This window comes from Carcharhinus amblyrhynchos, chromosome 5, assembly GCF_965287045.1.
Source record: "Carcharhinus amblyrhynchos chromosome 5, sCarAmb.v2.hapA, whole genome shotgun sequence".
Taxonomy (NCBI): Eukaryota; Metazoa; Chordata; class Chondrichthyes; order Carcharhiniformes; family Carcharhinidae; genus Carcharhinus; species Carcharhinus amblyrhynchos.
This window is the reverse complement of record NC_137328.1, coordinates 34,989,696-35,009,637: the sequence shown is the minus strand read 5'-3', so window position 1 is coordinate 35,009,637 and position 19,942 is coordinate 34,989,696. Positions and strand designations below refer to the sequence as shown.

Genomic DNA, 19,942 nt, shown 5'->3' with positions numbered 1-19,942 from the left:
CATTTCAGAAGGCCGTTATGAGTTAACCACATTGTTGTGGGTCTGGAGTCACTTGGGCCAGACCAGTAAGGACAGTGGTGGAATAGGCTGAAGAGGCTAAATAGCCTACTCCTCCTGTCCTCCTTCCATGTATGCACGCAAGTCACGAGGTAGTTAATGGCAGAATGAACTAAGTAATCACTCACCCCATTTTCAATTTGAATAGGCCAGCTGATTGTTACTAATGGTTCTATGAAGGACCAACAATCCACTTTATTGCTTAAAAGAACATAATCCAACTATCACTCTCAGTTCAATAAAAGTAATCAACAAAAACCACTGATGTACAGCACAATTTAAAGCTTTTACAGATATTCGGAAGGTCAAAACGTAGCAGCAAGTTACACTACAATTTGATAGATTAAAAAAAAGTAATGAAAATGTAAAGGAGAATGTAACAAATGGCTTAAGAAAAATCTTTGAAATCAGAGTTATTACATCAGTGCAACTAACATGAGATTTTGTAATCTTTAATCAGACCAAATGAAAAATTATCAACTGTTTTAATAGATAATCCAATATGAAAATTGATTTTTTGTGCAAATCCAATTATTAAAGCAAATCTAGTGAAAAAAACATCAACTAAACTCACAGCAGGGAAAGTATCAATGCTTTCATGCCAGTTCTTACACTGCACCCCTCAAGCCTGGAGGTATAACAAGTATCTCATATCTTTTGCAGTCATGTACTCCTTACAGGTTCAAAATAGTTTTGTGTCACTGAGGCACAGTTATCAAATACTGCAAGTCCTACACGATTCCCCAGAAAGGAGGGAATTCAGCTGATCTCAAAATCAGATGGACTGTGGATCAGGTTCACACTCAGGGCAGACAAAAAGTGTTATAAACACAGGTTTTGTTTTGCACACTGACACATTAGTGCATGCAGAGAATCTGTGGTGTAAAACAATCACAAAACAAAGAGTCCTTGTATGAAATAACATGGGGAATGGTCAATGTGAGATAAGCGTAAGCAGCAATTAATCCAATTCCATAGGAAGAAGAGTTTCTAATATGTTGAGGGTTGATAGTTTGTCCTTTAGCTGAGTTTAAATGATCCATTTCTTCACAGCACTATGATTCTCAGTTGTCCACATTCATTTTATCATTCTGTACCAACGAGGATCAAGTACGGCTTGATGATTGTCCTGCACCATGCTGATCTCTGCGGGCAGCGAAGTTCAAATACTATCCAGTTTCATTAGGATAAATGGAGCTGGAAAACAAATGCATCATTTAATATAATTTACAAATTAAAGCAATTTGTAAAGGGCATCATTAATATGTATTGGAGAGAATTACGATATGAAAGTAGGCTGGTTGAGTTTAGATACATTAACAGACATGTAAGCTCCAATAGCCTTTATTTATTAAAAACACTTGCATTTGGACCGTCTTACCTCAATACTTGTACGGGAAAATAAAAAAGCCGTAAAAACATCAAAAAGCCAGTAGGGATTTGCTCAGTGCTAAGGTAAATCAATTGAATCTCTGTTAGAAGATGTAATGATCGATACCAAGCAAAATAATACAAGAGAAAATGTTGAGACATTTGTATATATTACATCTGGTCTCACAGTTTTCAATAGGATTGTGACACTTCTGTGGCTGAGGGACTGATATATGCTACATTCAATTTCTGAACTGTATGGGGTAGTGGAGGGAAGATAACATTTCCTAGCACTTCTGATTAGGAGGCTCAACTAGAAACATTGCGCTTTCAGGATCACAGGAAAAAGATCAGAAATCCCAAAATGTTAGTAAATCTACAACACTCCTCCTCACACCAAAGGTATTGCAGTGCCGAATCTCTCCAATCCCAGCTTTAGCTCAAGATGTTTCCCCCATACCCCAGTATACACATGGAATCTATTCTAGAAGATGCTCCAATTCTTCCCAATACAGCAATACATGACCTCTGATTATGTCCCCAGCTGCCCTCCACCAATCCGTCTCACTGCACTCCCAACTCCTCAACCCACAATCTACCAGAGTGCAGTGCCTCTTTCCCCAGTATATGCTCTCTCTCTATATCCTGGTACAGCACCTCTCGCCAACTCTCTCTCTCCCTACCCCAGCAGAGGTCACCCCTATCCCCCACCTCACTGCAGGCCTCTCTATCCTGGTACACTCTCCCTCTCCCCTTGTTTTTCTATCCTGATACAGGCTTTCCACCCCATCCCTGTCTCTCTATACTGGTGCAGCCTCTCTTTCCTTCTCTCTCAGTAGTGCCTCTCATCAACTCTCTCTGTCCCTCTACAGCATCTCTCACACCCCCTCTCTTTTTCCCAGTATAGCCTCTTTCCATCTCCCAGTACAGCATCGCTCACCCTCCTCTTTCTGTTCCAATAGTCCCTCCCAGTGAAGCGTTGCTCATCTCCCTCTTTCTGTCTCAGTCTCATCTTTCTGTGCCCCTAAACTGTTACAGCCGACCTCTCCTCCACTCTCTATATCCGGGTACAGCTCATCTCTCCTCGTCTCTCAAGCTTGGAACAGTCTCTCTCTACATCTGTTGTACGGAACTCCACACAGTCACCCGAGGCTTGTCCATCCAAGGTTATTGTGGAAAATAAAAGCTCATTGTGTCAGGGTTAACATATCAGCATGAATAGATGACTGACTGGCTGGCAGAAAAAAGGGTGTTTTTTTTGATGGGCAATATATAACGAGTGGAGATCCACAGGAGTCTGTACTGGGACCTCTTTTCGCAAATTATATACTTATGACACAGACGAGGGGCATGTAGTAAATTTGTAAATGGCACAAAGACAGGTAGGAAAATATGTTGTGAAGGGTTCTTAAAGAGGTTGGATATAAATAGGTTGAGTAAATGGGCAAAAATCTGGTGGTTGCGGGAAAATTTGAATTTGTTCACTTTGGCAGGAAGAATAAACGAAACCAAGTATTACTTAAATGGAGAACAACTGCAGAATTCAGAGGTGCAGAGAGATGTAGGCAATTAAGGCAGCTAATGGAATACTATCCTTTATTACAAAAGGAATTGAACATAAAAAAAGTTATACTTCAGCTATACAGGACTTTGTTGATGTCAATCAGTCAAGTCTCTGGGGCAGCACAGTGGTTAGCACTGCTGCTTCACAGCACCAGGGACCTGGGTTCAATTCTAGGCTCGGGTCACTGTCTGTCTGGAGGTTGCACATTCTCCCGTGTCTGGATGGATTTCCTCCAGGTGCTCCAGTTACCTCCCACACTCCAAAAATTGCAGGTTAGGCTGATTGGCTATGCTAAATTGACCCACGTAACAGGGGAATTAGCAGGGTAAATACGTAGGGTTACAGGAATAGGGCATGGGTGGGATTGTGGTTGGTGCAGACTTGATGGACTAAATGGTCTCCTTCTGCACTGTAGGGATTCTATGATTCACCAAAAGAGCATCCCACCCAGGCCCTCCCCTCTTCCCTATCCCCATAATCCCTAAGTATTTACCATAGCTAATCCACCTAACCTGCACATCTTTGGACTATGGGAGGAAACCAGAACACTGGGAGGAAAATCACACAGACATGAGGGGAACATGCAAACTCCACACACGCAAGGTCAAAACTGGAATCTCAACTATTGGGTGCAGTGTTGGCCTCTTTATTTAAGAAAGGAGATAAATGCATTGGGGACAGTTCAGTGGAGTTTAAAGTTTATTTATTAGTGTCACAAGTAGCATAATATCACCACTGCAATGAAGTTACTGTGAAAATCCCCTACACACCACACACACCGACCTCTGTTCAAATATACTTGAGAGAAAACTTAGCATGGTCATTGCACCTAATTAGCATGTCTTCCAGATTGTGAGAGGAAACCTGTGCAGACAAGGGGAGAACATGCAGACTCTGCACACAAGAATGACCCAAGCCAGGAATCGAACCTGGGTCCCTAGTGCTGAGGGGCAACAGTGCTAACCACTGTGCCAAACATAGGTCTATAGATTGATATCAGGAATGAGTAGGTTGTTTATGAGGGTATGTTGAACATGCTGGGCTCGTTTCCATTGGAGGTTAAAAGAATGAGGGGTGATTTGTGAAATATAAGACAAAGAGAGAATTAGGCCACTCAGCCCATCAAGTCTGCTCCACCATTCAATCATGGCTGATTTTTTTGTCATCCCCATTCTCCTGTTTTTTTCTCCATAACCCTTGACTCCTTTATTCATCAAAAACCTCTGTCTTAAAGACACTCAATAATCTGGCCTCCACAGCCTTCTGCAGCAAAGATTCACCATTCTCTGGCTGAAGAAATTCCTCATCTGTGTTTTAAAGGATCATCCCTTTAGCCCGAGGTTGTGCCCTCTAGTTCTAGTTTTTCCTACTAGTGGCAACTCCTGTCCACATCCACTCTATTCAGGCCCCACAGTTTCTTGTAAATTTCAATAAGATCCCCCCTCATCCTTCTAAACTCCGAGTACAGACCCAGAGTCCTCAACTGTTCCTCATACGACAAGCTCTTCATTCCCGGAATCATTCTTTTGAACCTCCTCTGGACCCCATCCAAGGCCAGTATATCCTTCCTTATATATGGAGCCCAAAACTGCTCACAATACTTCAAATGGGATCTGCCCAGAGCCTTATACAGCCCCAGAAGTATATCCCTGCTCTTGCACTGTAGCTCTCTCAATATGAATGAGAACATTGCATTTGCCTTCCTAACTGCCAACTGAACATGCACGTTAACGTTAAGATTCTATATGGTCTTAATAAAGTGGAATGGAAAGGATGTTTCCTCTTGTGAGTGACCCAAAACTAAGCAGCACTGTTTTAAAATTAGGGGTCACCTTTTTAAGACAGAAATCAAAATTTTTTCTCAGAGGGATGTGTGACTTGGGAACTCTCTTAGAACACAGTGGGGTTATTGAATATTTTTAAGATAGAGGTAGGTATTATTAGGGGTAGGTGGGAATGTAGAATTAGAAACATAACCAATCATTATCTTATTGAACAGGAAAGTAGGCTTGAGGGGCTGAGTGGCCTGCCCCTGCAGTCTCAGTAAAAAGTCTGACAACACCAGGTTTTAGTCCAACCTATTTATTTGATAATATACTCACAAGCTTTCGGGGTTAGCCCCTTCGTCAGGTGAATGGAGAGTTCTGGCCTCAGACAGACCATATAAAGCACAGACAGTTTAGAGACTACTGATTAGAATGCGAATCCTTACACCTAACCTGCTGTTCAAGACCTGAAGTGGCTGATAATGTGAGTGGAAGGAGCACTGATCACAGTTTAAAGAGATGTGTATTGTCTCCAGACAGTATAGTGAGTGAGGTTTTGCAAACCCAGGCAAGTCACGGGGGTTACAGATAGTGCGACATGAACCCAAGATCCCTGTTGAGACCGTCCTCATGAGTGCGGAACTTGGCTATCAGTCTCTGTTCAGCGACTCTGCGCTGTCGTGTGTCGTGAAGGCCGCCTTGGAGAATGCTTACCCGAAGGTCAGAGGCTGAATGCCCGTGACCACTGAAGTGTTCGCCAAGTGTTCCCTTCCTGTTGGTGAACACTTCAGTGGTCACGGGCATTCAGCCTCTGACCTTCGGGTAAGCATTCTCCAAGGCGGCCTTCACGACACACGACAGCGCAGAGTCGCTGAACAGAGACTGATAGCCAAGTTCCGCACATATGAGGACGGTCTCAACAGGGATCTTGGGTTCATGTCGCACTATCTGTAACCCCCGTGACTTGCCTGGGTTTGCAAAACCTCACTTACTGTACTGTCTGGAGACAATACACATCTCTTTAACCTGTGCTCAATGCTCCTTCCACTCACATTATCAGCCACTTCAGGTCTTGAACAGCAGGTTAGGTGTAAGGATTCGCATTCTAATCAGTAATCTCTAAACTGTCTGTGCTTTATATGCTCTGTCTGAGGCCAGAACTCTCCATTCACCTGACGAAGGGGCTAACCCCGAAAGCTTGTGAGTCTATTATCAAATAAATAGGTTGGACTAAAACCTGGTGTTGTCAGACTTTTTACTGTGTTTACGCCAGTCCAACGCCGGCATACCCACATCATGACTACTATCGACACCTGCAGTCTCTCCCAGGGATTGATTTGCTTCACTGGCTGCCCATGTGCGATGCCCACTCCCCAGGTTGGTGGGGGAAAGATGAGGCATCGCTGCTCGGACCCAACCCTCGTAGCTTGTACACTGCAGGACAGGGACCCGGGACCGGGACAACGGCTCTGCTTCCGGGTGACCACGAAGCCATGACCTCAGATTCCTAATTCCCAATCATTCCCCCCCCCTTCTTCCTCCCGACACTCACTGGCCCGCAGGATGGCCACGTAAATTATGAAGTTGCGGACGGAGCGCAGCACATCCGCCCGCATCTTTTTCCGCAACTCCTCCGGGTCCATCTTCGGCCCCAGCGCCTCCATCCTGAACATGGCGGCCCCCACAGTGCGACTGCTGACTGCTGACCGCTGACCCCGTCCTCACGTGACCGCCTCGCTCCAATCAGAAGGTTGTCACACGCCAATGACGCCACTTGCCACCATCCAATCGGAACTGAGACTCGGCGTGACCCTTTCCCCGCTCCGTCCTTCTCCTGGCCCTGCCCCGTCACTCCTGACCCCGCCCCATCCCGGCACCGTCACTCCTGACCCCGCCCCATCCCGGCTCCGTCACTCTTCTGGCCCCGCCCCACCCCCGGCCAGGTGGATGTTGCTCAGAGGTTGGCTGCTGCTGTGAGTTGAGGTTAAATGAAAAAATTCTGGAAATTCTCAGAAGGTTTAAAATGGCCTGTGGAGAGAGGGTGATTTTATGGAGCCGACAATGGTATTATTTTAGGTAGGAGCCGAATGTTTGCTTTCCCAATTCAAATTTAGAGGTTAAATCAGAAGCAGGCACATGGGGCTGAACACCATCAGGTGATGGTTCTTGTTGTGCGTCCATGAATATCCATTGTATCCCAGAACATCACTACAGAAGTTCCTCAGGGTAGTGTCCTAGTCCATTCTTATCACAATAAGAATCCTCACAACACCAGGTTCAAGTCCAACAGAGCTTTCGGAGCGCTGTTCCTTCATCAGGTGCTTCATCCACCCGTGTGATGAAGGAGCAGCGCTCTGAAAGCTCACGATTCCAAATAAACCTGTTGGACTTTAACCTGGTGTTGCGAGACTTCTTACTGTGACCACCCCAGACCAACGCTAGCATCCCTACATCATTCGTACAGAATATAGTGTGGAAGGAGCCATTTGGCTCATCAAACCTGCACTAACAACATTCCCACCCAGGCCCTATCCCTGTAACCCCAAATATTTATCCTGCCCATCCCCCTGACATTAACGGGCAATTTAATACTACCAATCAACCTAACTGACACCTCTTTGGACTGTGAGAAAATTGGAGCCTGCTGAGGAAACCCATGCAGACATGGGGAGAATGTGCAAACTCCACGCAGTCACTCAAGGCTGGAATTCAACCAGGGTCCCTGGTGCTGTGAGTCAGCAGTGCTAACCACTGTGCTACCGTGCTGCCCTGTTTTCAGTTTTTTCATCATTGTCTTTTCTTGCCTCATAAATTCAGAACGATGTGCAGTCAACAGTAAACAATGTTCAGTACCGTTGTGACTCCTCAGATACTGAAGCAGTCCATGTTCAAATGCAGCAAGACTTGGACGATATTCTATCTTGAACTAACAAGTGGCAAGAAATATTTATATGACACAAGTGCCAGACAATGGCCATCTCCAGCAAGAGAAAATTTAATCATTGCCCCATGACATTTAATGGCATTATTATCGCCCTGAGAATACAAATCATGTCACACACGTTTGCTATCCAATAAAGACCACCGTATCGTTGTCTATAAAAGCAAGATGTCCCTCATTCAGCAGTGACTGCTAAACTTGAAGCTGACAGTGCAATATGTCCTTTGAATTTGGATGTCCTAAAAATGGGTTTAAAGGGTTTTAATTTATTTGTGGGACATGGGACTTTGCTGACTGGCCAACATTTATTGTTCATCCTTAGTTGCCCTTGGAGGGCAGTTGAGATTCAACCACATTGCTGTGGCTCTGGAGTCGCATGTAGGTCAGACCAGATAAGGACAGTGGATTTCCTTCCCTAAAGAACATGAATGAACCAGATGGGTTTTCCAACAATCGACGATAGTTCCATGGTCATCAGTAGACTCTTAATTCTAGATTTTTTTTAATTGAATTCAAATTCCACGATCTGCCATGGCGGGATTTGAACCCGGGTTCCTAGAGCACTAGCTGAGTTTCTGGATTAACTGTCAAGTGATAATATCGCTTTTCCATCACACGGTGACGTGCAACAGCTTTCCTTGAACGCTGTGGCGCAAGGGAGGAATAAGGAAAATGGCAGTTAGCAATGGGACTGTCACGTTTAAAATCTCTTCTTAAATTCATCAACTCCCACTGTTCCATCCAGGGTTTCCATTCCCTTCTGGCTGGTTTGGGTGTCTCCCTGAATGAAAGATAAATCTTCTTTGCACTGCTAATAGCAATCCAGGAGCAATATAGAGCTTTGCACTTGTGATTTGCCTCAGAATGGAGGCATGGGACCAGCAAAGGTGAGTCAGTGGTGAGAGTAGTATGTAAAGTGGGGTTGGGGAATGTTTGAGGAGAAATTGAATCAGTTAAGATTGTATTTGCTGGAGTTCAGAAGAATGAGGGGGGATTTTATAGATATCTATAAAATTCTAACAGTACTCAACATGGTAAATGCAGGAAGGATGTTCCTGATAGTTGGGTATCCAGAACAAGGGATCACAGTCTGAGGATACAGGATAGACTGTTTAGGACAGAGATGAGGAGACATTTCTGCACCCAGGGAATGGTCAGCTTGTGGAATTCACTACCACAGAAAGCAATTGAAGCCAAAATATTGCAGCCAGAATTTAACCATCTGGTCGGCCACAGGAATTGGAGCAGGTGAGGGGAGGACCATGGAAAGGTCCATTGACCTTGGGCGGGATTTTACAGTTTCAGGACAAGTGAGGCCGTAAAATCCCACCAAGTATGTTTTTAAGAAGCAGTTAAATATAGTGTTCGAGATGAAGGGAATCAAAGGATATTGGGGAAAGGCAGATCAGGCTATTGAGTTGGATGATCAGCCATAATCATAGTGAATGGCAGAGCAGACTCGAAGGGCTAAATGGCCTCCTCCTGCTATTTTCTTTACTTCTGTGTTTGCCCTGGGCCTTCTAACTGGGTAGTAAGATGAAGGTTGGCAGAGGTGGGCGCATAATCAGAAAAGGCAAAGGTTCTCAGGAAAGGTATTGATCTTCTGGGGGATGCCTCATTTGTGGGCAAAATGATTGAAGAGAAGGTTGTCTCTAACAGCTTTGATGTCTCACCATGGCCCTGGCATCTTGGAGAGGTCCTGCAACATTCTGCTGATACAGGTAAAATAATACCTCTGAAACTGTTAGTGAGTCAAAATACCATGGTTTTTATTTTAAAACTCTGGGGTGTATTCCAGAATTTTGGGAGAAGCAGGGACTACCAAACTTCTCAAAGAACACAAACACAAGTGGGCATTTATACATCATGAGTCTTAGTTGTCAATCACGATTCCAAGTTTCCCATTCCGGCCAGAACTCCGGGTCTTCCTTCCTTGGTCGTGATACAGCCCCAGATTTAATCACAATTCACAGTCCAGCTGGCAGCTGCAGTCATAACACAGGCTTAATCCGGTCACGATTCAAAACTCTTCTGCAGCAGTACCGGCATCCCTGTCTTTGAAGTTACTTGTGCAATTGTGGCTGTCCCAGCAGGACTCTTACTCTTAAAAGCCTGTATCGTGATCTGCTATCAGCAGCTGTCAAAAGCCAGTATTGTAAACTACCATCTGTGTAACGATGTTTAACTAACACAAATCGGTAAGAATTGCAAAGTCTACTAAATAACAGCCACATTAAACTATCTGTCTTTATAAAAATGAGAGTTAAAGCATGTAATACATGAACAAATAACTTATATTAATGCCAGGAGCAGTATAAGCTAAAGGAGATCAGCCATGAGGAGGGGTTATGTTTGTGACATATTCTAGATACAAAATCCATTAACCCTTTCCCTTCAGATACAAAATGCATTCACCTTTTCCCTACTTCACTGCCCTCTCCCTTATATCCCTCCCTGTCATTGTCATTTGAGGTGATTAGCAGCTCTTCCACGTTGTTACATGGCAACTCCTCTCCCCTTTGCATCGTGATAATCCTACATATCCTCCGTGGCGCATATTGCAATGCCCTGCTGGAGTGATCAAGGCAGTCAGCAGAAGTGCATTTTTAGCAGTGCAATAATCTGCTCTAACATTGCACTGGTCGATCAGTGTGGTGCATTGTAACACTTCTTCAGAGGGCCACATGGATGACGCCGTGAGCCACTTCCTTAGGAGATAGCCCTTGTCACCCAGGACCTAACAATGCACTTGGGCAGGGACCTCAAATAACTGGACAACTGGGAGTTCTGTAAAATGTACGAGGCATGAGAGTCCTGGAAAATGAGCACAGACTGGCACAATTATTTTCCAGTGATCACAGACAACTTGAACATTAAGGAACTGAAATTCCTCTCGATTTCCAAATGCAGCTGTTTGTGCCCAGGAGAGCTCCAGTGGTCATCTGTGCAGTCGATTACATCCTGTGGCTGTGCAAACCACATGATGGCCCTGAAGCCAACTGCTGTAATGGCCTGGATATCCGCATTTATTGGGAATCTGATTAATTTGTTGACCAGTTTTGCTGCATGGGGATGCCACACATGTCCCCCATGGATCCTTGGAATGATGTAGAGATAGAGGACCGTAGTCACCTTGAAGGCAGCTAGCATGAAGCCTCCAAATTCATGAGGCTACAGATTTTATTGCAGAACCGCACACAATTCAGTGACCATCTCATGGTAAAACCATCTCTAGCATTGCCTTTTGCACAACTGAAGGTATTTGGTGCACATTTTGACCATGTGATGATATGCTAATGCTCTTCAGTGGTGATGAAGGCCTTGGCTGCCTTGCTCCAGACGTCCCTACCAGCTGGTGCCAACTAACGGCCTTGTGGCCTATGTTGTTGCGTGACTATGGCCCTCTTCTGACAAATCCTCTCCTCCACGTTGCAAGGTTGCAAAAATATTGGGTATGTGAAACCCATTGAGAATTCACTAAGCTAACTGTATGAGGAAGGCCAGCAAATATATGAGCACCTCTGTTTGCATGGTTTTCATTCCCAGAGCAGCTGCACTTGACCATTCCATGTGCCAAACCCAGAACTCCTCCCATTCCACAGCATTCTTCCTATAATAACCTGGTGTCCTGCAAGCTCAGACTTTCTTAGGAACTATATTGATGGACAAGTAACTGTGATCCTGCAGCTGAAATTCATCCGCTTCCATACTTCTGTCATCCTTGAGCCTCCCAACTTCACCTTGGAGCTTCCAATCATCATCCTCAACCCAAAATCAATGACCCTTGAGCTTCCATTTCTCACCCTCAACTTCCTCTCCCTCCCTCTCGACCTCTCACCCTTGACCTTCCTGCTGTTATCCCCCACGTCCATCATTCTTATTCTGCTGTGGAAAACCCTTGATAATCTGTCTAGCTGGACCTGTTCTGCTTCAAGCTTGACATTCCTTCTCCAACTGTTGACCTGCCAATGTGCGGTATAGCTCCCCATTTTCTTAGCACTGCCATTTGAGATTGCTACCAAACTATCTCTCCCTCTACTCCCTTTTCCCTGCCCCAGCTGGATAGTGCATCTTCTGTTCCTTCTCCCTAAGCTGCTGAGATAGACAAAGTCAAAACCTCAGCTCAGATCCAAAGATTGAACAACCCTGTTTGGTGCACACTGTTGTGAAACAGGAACATGAGTTTCCCACACAATGCTGGCTTGTCCTTGAAGGTTGAACTTAATTTGGTGAAGTTCCCATTTAATGAATATTGATGGTATGCAAATATACGAATATGTAGCAAGTACATTCCCTCTATTGGGTAGCATGATGCCCACTCTGTTACTGACATGCCCACTGATTGAATGTGAGAAATTTGTTCTGATGGTGGGAGACTCAGTCTTTGGCTCCCGTCTAGTTAAGTCTTCCTGCTTGTTTCATTTCCTACTGTTACACAGCACCCATTAAAAACTGTCCTGAAAGTTTAATTTTGCAGTACATGTAGTTGGCACAGAATAATATAAACATCCCTTTAAGATTGTGAGCTCCAATCTTGTAGACAGTCATGCAAATTTATCCTAAAATGTTTATTTTTAAATAATTAAAATAAACATTGAAAACTTATCGCAACTTATCGTATGCATAGAGAACAGCATTTCACAAGAGCCTCTTTCAGTTAATTAACATTGTTTTATTGATTTTAATGAATTTAATGAATTCCTAATATCTAGCTTATTAAGTTTTTTACTGATGTCCTACAATAATGGTATGTGAAAAATGTATGGGAACTGTTGGTTTGTTTGCATTCATTCCAGCCTAGGTATCTGATTATAAATTGATTAGATTACGTTACATTCCTTCACTGCAGTTTTTCAAAACTTTTAAAAGTGACTGTTACTGAAACATTAAAGATTGTCAACAGAATATAGTGGTGTTCATTTTTTAAAAAACAATTGTATAGTCTTATTTCGCATGACAATATTTCCTGAGGGCAAATGGCGATAGTATCAAATAGTAGTAAATAATTTTCAAATAACTTATTATTTTGGTGAAAGATGAATTACTGGAATTATCTTGTTGTCACTTCACAAATTCTGCCATACACGCTTCTAGCAATTTCTATTTTTATTTTCAATTTCCAACATCTGTTGTATTTTACTTTTGGTTTATTCATTTTGGTCTTGTTTGATAAATTTTTATTAAGGAATTTGGGGCAAAGGCAAGGCAGGTGTGCCAAGTTAGGTCACAGATCAGCAATGATCTCACTGAATGACAGAACAGGCGTGAGGGACTGAATGGCCTACTCTTGTGTTCCTAGGATTCAATGAGATAAAGTGAATACAATAAACCACATCATCTGTTGATTCTTATTTACATGAATATATCAACAGCTTTCGCAGTAGATCTTTTCCATTTTCACACAATTTAATCAAAGAAACAACTTGAACCCCAAACCAAAGAGGCAATCCCACATTTGGGATTGATGTGGAATTCAGGGTGAGGTTTTGTGGGTAAGTGAATTAACACATTTATTATATTTTTCTGCCTTTTAAGTATTTTAATGTTAAAAGAAAATTAACTCACTGATCAATTCAATATTTGTTTGACAGCATGTTTATGATAGGAATGTTTCTCTTTTTCGCGATAGGTCAAGGTTGACTCAATGTAGCTTGAATCAACAAAGGCTTTATTGCTAACAGTAAAGAATAAAAAGGCAACAAACTCAGACTAAATTACACTGCGACTGTTCTACTCAACTCCTTGACCTTCCTCAATCCGTGGTATGCGACCTCCTGCTGATTGGTTCAGTTTCCCATCATAATAATCCACAGGATCGGGCCTGATCACGTGATCCTCGGGGAAACATTCCCCCTTAAAGGGCCATGCTACTACATTTTTAAAGCATCTTGAAGCTTTTAAGCTAAATGAAATAACATTTCCAAACGATGGGCAAAGTCATGTGGTTACATATCACATGATTATCTGCTGGGTGTTGGTTTACTGTAAAGGTGCACATTCACAAACTTCATTCATGAACATAAAAGGTACTTATTAATAAGAATTATACAGCAGTCTCATGGCTTTAACTAGTTCCCAAAATGTCTCAGCTAAGAGCCTTCCTCGTCATGGGATAATTCGACACTGAGGGCCCAATTTTACCATTTTCATTCTAAGTGCTAAATCTGGGTGCAATTCAGATCCGACTTGGAAAATTGTTCTCAGAGGCCCCCATATGCACTTAGTCTGAAAAAAAAATGCAGGTCTGAATTGCGCTGTGGGTGGGCTTATCGCACCTGAAATGATCGGAGGTTTCAACTGTGAATGCGCAGTGAGAAAAGATGCTTGAAAATCGCTCCCAGGCCACAAAAAGCAGATAAAGTGGGCCAGGAGCGAAAAGTGGGAGTGATGGCCCCCACACATATCGCCCCACCTGCACAACATAACTGTACCCCTTATCCACCCACCCCTCTGTTACCCAGCCTGATCACGACCCCCCCCGCACCCCCCCCCCCCCCCACCACCACCACCACCACCACCACCACCGATGGTCTGCAGAGTGGCAGTGGTCCCCCTGTCCTCCCCATGTCTCTCCTCCCCACCAGAGAATGATCGGGCCTCCCTCCTCCACGCCCCCACCAACTAGAGAACAATCTGGCCTCCCTCTGCCCTCCCCCTCACCAGTCAACAATCTGCCCTCCCTCTGTCCTCCTACCCCCCCGCCTCACCAGACAATGATCTGGCTCCCCCCCCCCCCGCCCTTCCCCAATCAGTGTGCAATCTGGCCTCCCTCCCCACCACCAGAGATACATCTGATCCACTTCCACACCTCCACCAGAAAATGATTGGGCCTCGCTTCATCTCCCCCCGCCACCAGAGAATGATCCGGCTCTCCACTCCCCCCCGACACACACACACACACATTGCTGAGTTAGAGAGCCATTGGAAGCTCTGAACTTAACTTTTCAGAAGCTGGAGTGCCAGAAACAGGCCTTTGCTGAGTATGTCTGTTTCACGCTGTATTTGGATGCACAAATGCGTGGTAAATGGGGAAATGCTGGCAAAGTTGGGCGTGTAGCCCATTAATTCAATTCAAATGCATGCAAATTCATTTAAATTGCTGTTGTGCCCGTTTTGGGCGTGATGCGGATCTGGCCATTTCTGGGCCTTGGTAAAGTGGGCATCTGCATGGATATAGGCGTGGATCGGGTTAATGGCCTCATGCCCGGCTTCACCAAGGAGGGGTGTGCGGGGGGAGTGGTGGGGGAGGGAGGCCAGATCGTTGTCTGGTTGGTGGGAGGGAAGGAGGGCAGAGAGATGCCAGATTGTTGTCTGGTGGGGAGGGGTGCGGGTTGGGGAGCAGAGGAAGGCCAGATTGTTGTCTTGTAGGGGGGAGGGGTGGGGGCAGACGAAGGCCAGATCATTCTGTGGTGGTGGGGAGGGGGAACTGCTGCCAATCTGCGAACAATCAACAGGAGGGGGAAGTGGAGCAGGGGGCCGTGATTGGTCTGGGTAGCGGGTGGTGGGTGGATAAGGAGGACAGTTATCGCTCCCGCTTTTCGCACCTGGGCCGCTTTATCCGCTTTCTGTGCCCAGGAGCAATGTGACGGGGCGTGATTTTCAATTTTTTTTACTCGCTGCGCATGCGCAGTTCAGAGCCCCAATCAGACCAGCAGCATTTCAGGCGTGATAATTGCCCACAGCGCCATTCAGATTTCCAATTTTTTTTTCAGGCTAAGTGCATATGGGGGCACCTGAGAACAGATCTGAATTGCGCCCAGATTCAGCACTTAGAATGAAAATGGTAAAATCGTTCCCTGAGTCCTGATTGATCACATAAGCCATGTGATCCTTACTCTGCTGTGTTATGCTTAAAAGGATAATTACCAGAGTTACTATCTTCAAGAATTGAGGCACACCTTCTGCACCCACACTCCATCTCAGCTCCCAAAATATACTATGAACCCAAACCCTGTGCAAAAAGACAAACATCCTGGTAAAGTCATGTGAGTAGGGAATGTATTTTGAAAGGTGGAAAAGTGCATAGGTCAAGTTTTAACACAGTTAAAAACTAAGGGTATGTTTGAGACCAATAATTGTGGTAAAATTAAAGCCGTTTATATTTTTGAGCTGCACTATATTTATTGCTTGCCAATATACAGGAGACTTCAGCAGTTAGTCCTTGAATTAGAAAAATGACTTTCAATGTAAGCTTACAACCACTACTCATTCTTCTACTCTGTATAATGTCTCCCTCTGCTGAAAGCATACTGTAATTTCTGTAAAATGTAAATGAGACTAATTTACAAATTCTCAGTGTGCTCTCAATCCTGCACATGCTGCTACACAGAGTTGATGTGGTGCATTACAAGTGTATTAAGCAAGAGTATGCAAACATTTGTGGATTAAGAGCTCCCTTTGCTTGTGGGTTGCCTCAGGTGGTACTGAGTAAGGAATGGCGTGAGTGTAAGTGAAGAGCAGGTTATCCTCTTGGTGATGGGATGGCCCCAGGATGGGGGTGTTGTGGTTGCAAAGGTATTGTTTGAGTTGTAGAACCTGCTCTATTGGCACAGATTGTGATCTCTTGTTTTGGAATCTCCTAATGGAAGAAATAGGTGTTCTGTAAATATCCTATCCCTGAATACTTCAATAACATTCTGCAGCTGGACAGCAGAGGAGAGATGGGAAGAATGCACCTTCCTCAGCTTATTTTATTAGATGTGTATCAGTTGAATGGTTTTTTTTAATGTAGTCTTCTGCTTAATATTAATTTCCATTGAGCATGTGTCTAATTTAATGATTATGTTTCCTTTTGCATGATTTCTGCACCAGCGGACATAGTTTCTCTGAATTTACCTTTTGGAATTTATTAAACGTTTTAAACACTCAGCTCACTTTTCAAGGCAACATAACTGAACTTCATACAATTCTGTCTTGAAAAAGGATTCAATTAAGTCCCAGCATTGTTCTGGTGACTTTGTGCTGTGCACCTGCAAAGGCTGATATGTTCTTTTGAGGTACAGCACACTAAATTAACTGCATTATTCTAAGTGGGGATAATACCAAGACTCTACAAAACTGAAACACAACTTCTCTTTTGTAACCCAGCACCTTGAGATAAAGGCCTAACACCCATTAGCATGTTTGACCTTTTTTGTACTTGTCCACTAACTTTATATGATTTGTGTATTTGAACTCCCAAACTCTTTGTTCTTCTGCATTTCCTAGTTTCTCACCTTTTGGAAAAGAGATGCGATGAAGAAGAATAGATCCAAAGTGGATGAACACAAACTTTTCTACATTAAACTACAACTGGCATAGTTTTGTCCATCTAACTAATTTAAGTCCCTTTGTAATCCATCTACAAAACGTATTATATCTCCCAATTTAATGTCACTTGCAAATTGGATCTACAATTCTATTACTACAGAGTCTTTAGTAAATACAATGGAAGATTGAAGCCCCAGTATAGTTCCATGGAAGGCACTACTGGTCACAACCTGCCAATTCTAGTGGCTATTTTTTATCCCCACATTGTCTCTGATCTTCCAAATAATAGCCAATCCAACAACAACAGTAACTTGTAATTATATATAGCAATTTAGTATGAAACATCCCTAGATACTTCACTGGGAAATTATAGAATTAAATGTCATAAAGTGCATAAAATATCAGGGCAGGTAACAAAAGGCTTGGTTGAAGAGGTAGGTTTTAAAGGAGCATCTTAAAGGAGAAAGGCAAAGTAGTGGGGTGGAAAGGTTTAGAGAGGGGATTCCAGAACTTAGGGGTCAGGCAGTTGAAGGAGAAGCCACCAATAGTGGAACAATTAAAATTGGGACTGCTGAATTCAGAATTGGAAGGCCATCTTAATAAGGGATTGGATGTGTAAAGGGCTTGGACATTCGTGATGAAAGGAAACAGTTACGACCAAAAAACCTGAAACTGTGAAAAGTGACAGAAGATTTAGGTGGGAAGAGACAACAAAAGAAAAGAAAAATACAGTCAAAAAAGGAACAAATCAGTTCTGCGGGGAAAGAACAGATGAAAATAATAGGTCTATTAGAGTAGCTCTCTTTGCCAATACTAGGAAGGAGATGGAAGCTGGCTGTGCTAAGACACAATTTAGCATGGCCAATCGACCTAACCCGCACATCTTTAGACTGTGGGAGGAAACTGGAGCACCAGGAGGAAACCCACAAGGACACAGGGCCTCTTTTAAGTTACAAGGACACAGGGAGAAAGTGCAAATGCCACACAGACAGTTCTCTGCGGACACATCTCCTCATGATCATATGTTTGTTGATCTGATGACCCCCAGATTAACTGGATAATGTTTTGATCCCACATCTAGTAAAATGCAAAGACCCACATCAAACCTGGAATCCCCACAAGTCAAACATAGCTCCTGCTTAATAGTAAGGAATGGGATGAGGAAATAATGGGTACATTGTTAAGGATTTTGACAAACACTTTCTCTTCTTATTTCCTTCCTGTGTATTTCCAAGGCCAAAGACAAACGGAAGCAGGTAGTAATTTAAAAAAGCACTTTTCTTTCCACGAGCCACAGTATTATTGCAGACACAGCAATCCATTTTTAACTAGTGGATTTATTTTTTACTTGTTCAGTGTCATTAAGGATGTGCGTGAATGACTTATTTTAGTTTTCTGATCATTGATTTTTTTTTTTGCAGCATTCTGTAATGTGTTTATAAGTGCGTACTAAGTGCTGTGTTAAGAAGGATATTGGACCTCCTCCAGAATGTATCCTCTAGCTCTTAGGCCCATCTAAGGGTAGATCGAATGACACTTTTTCAATTCATTCTTGGGATACTGGCTTTGCTGGTAAAGCTAGCGTAAGTTGTCTATCCCTAGTTTCTCTTGAGCAGGTGATAAAGAGCCAATACTATAGTCCATGGTGTAAAACTGCACCCACAGTGGTGTTAGGTAGGGGTTCTAAAGTTTCTATGCAGTTTGGAGGAGTAAATAATGATAATTGTGGTATGTAATTTGTAAGGCAATAGGACATGATTGTGTTCTTATGCGCTCTGATGTTTTTGTCCTTTATAGAGGATGAAAGTCATGGGCTTGTGAGCCTATTCCTTTTAAACTGGCAATGTGACAAGCTATCACTCATCCAATTCAATGGTTGGAATATGGCTCCATAATAATGGTGAATGCCATTACGAGTTCCAGTAACATGCCAGGAAATTACAGATTAGTGAATAAGGCTTTCATTAGAGCTGCACAGGGCAGTATGGTAGCACAGTGGTTAGTACTGCTGTCTTACAGCACCAGGGACCTGTGTTCGATTCCAGGCTTGGGTCAGTGTCTATATGGAATTTGCACATTCTCCCTGTGTCCGCGTGGCTTTCCTCCAGGTGCTCCGGTTTCCTCCCACTGTTCGAAAGACATGTTGTGTAGACGCATTGACCCAAATAGGTGCTGGATTGTGACGACTAGGGAAATTCCACAGTAACTTCATTGACTACTTGTGACTAATAAAATAAATTTTAACTAACGATATTTGCTGGAACTTTTACATCATTCAATCTGAATCGTAGAAAGGACATTTTCTTAAAAGATCACCACCATTTGATGCAGTGCCATAGTCCTTTTTCTGTGTTAAGATCATTATTATCAAGGGTTGCAGGAATGGTGCTTCAGAATGGCAGTGGAAATTTGATTGCCCTATTGCCAATTGGGCAGTTTTGGGCCATATATCCAGGTAGTAAATCAAATACAGAAATGACTTATTATCCAAATTTTCAGATTGTAAAATGTTTGTAGCTATTAGGACAATGCTGCCTTTTAAATTATAGTTTTGATTTATTGATAGCTGATGAAGTTTTACTGAAGCATTTTGAATAATAGTGTAATGAATATTCTTGTGAATTAACAATAAGGCAATGTTAACAATTATGAACAGTATTCACTGTTAACAATCTGTAAATCAGATAACAAATTCAGATGACCATACGTGCACAATTGAACATGGAAATTTGGAAATGGCTGTCACTTCTCCATAAACTTCCCAAAATTGCCATCTTATTGTCTAAGCTTCTCAATTAAATGCATTTGATTGTGTGATGGTCCTGTATTTACTTCATACAAATGGAGAATACTTTCTGAAAAAGTTAGGTCTTGTCCATTCTAGCATAAGCACTCGTTTAATGACATACTGAGTCTTCATTACTCCCAGACAATCTCTCTGGCACTGAAAATTAACTTTAACAAGTATGGATTTCTATTCCTTCAGCTTTTAAT

At 43.2% G+C, this 19,942-nt stretch overlaps 1 protein-coding gene across 1 annotated transcript; it reads right to left on the bottom strand.

The window, feature by feature from the left end:
* Positions 1-211: 211 nt before the first annotated feature.
* On the bottom strand, positions 212-6,476 carry tomm5 (translocase of outer mitochondrial membrane 5 homolog (yeast)). Its single transcript, XM_080188624.1, has 2 exons — positions 6,311-6,476; positions 212-1,254 (listed from the first exon to the last, which is right to left on the bottom strand). Exons 1-2 carry the CDS (start codon positions 6,429-6,431, stop codon positions 1,220-1,222), a joined length of 156 nt encoding a protein of 51 aa, XP_080044750.1. The 5' UTR covers positions 6,432-6,476; the 3' UTR covers positions 212-1,219.
* Between the last annotated feature and the right edge of the window lie 13,466 nt (positions 6,477-19,942).

Coding starts and splice junctions, on each gene's coding strand:
- tomm5 (XM_080188624.1), bottom strand. CDS start 6,431: ATGTTCAGGATGGAGGCGCTGGGGCCGAAGATGGACCCGGAGGAGTTG. Junction 1,255..6,310: donor CGTGGCCATCCTGCGGGCCA/GTGAGTGTCGGG, acceptor TTTGTTTTCCAG/CTCCATTTATCCTAATGAAA.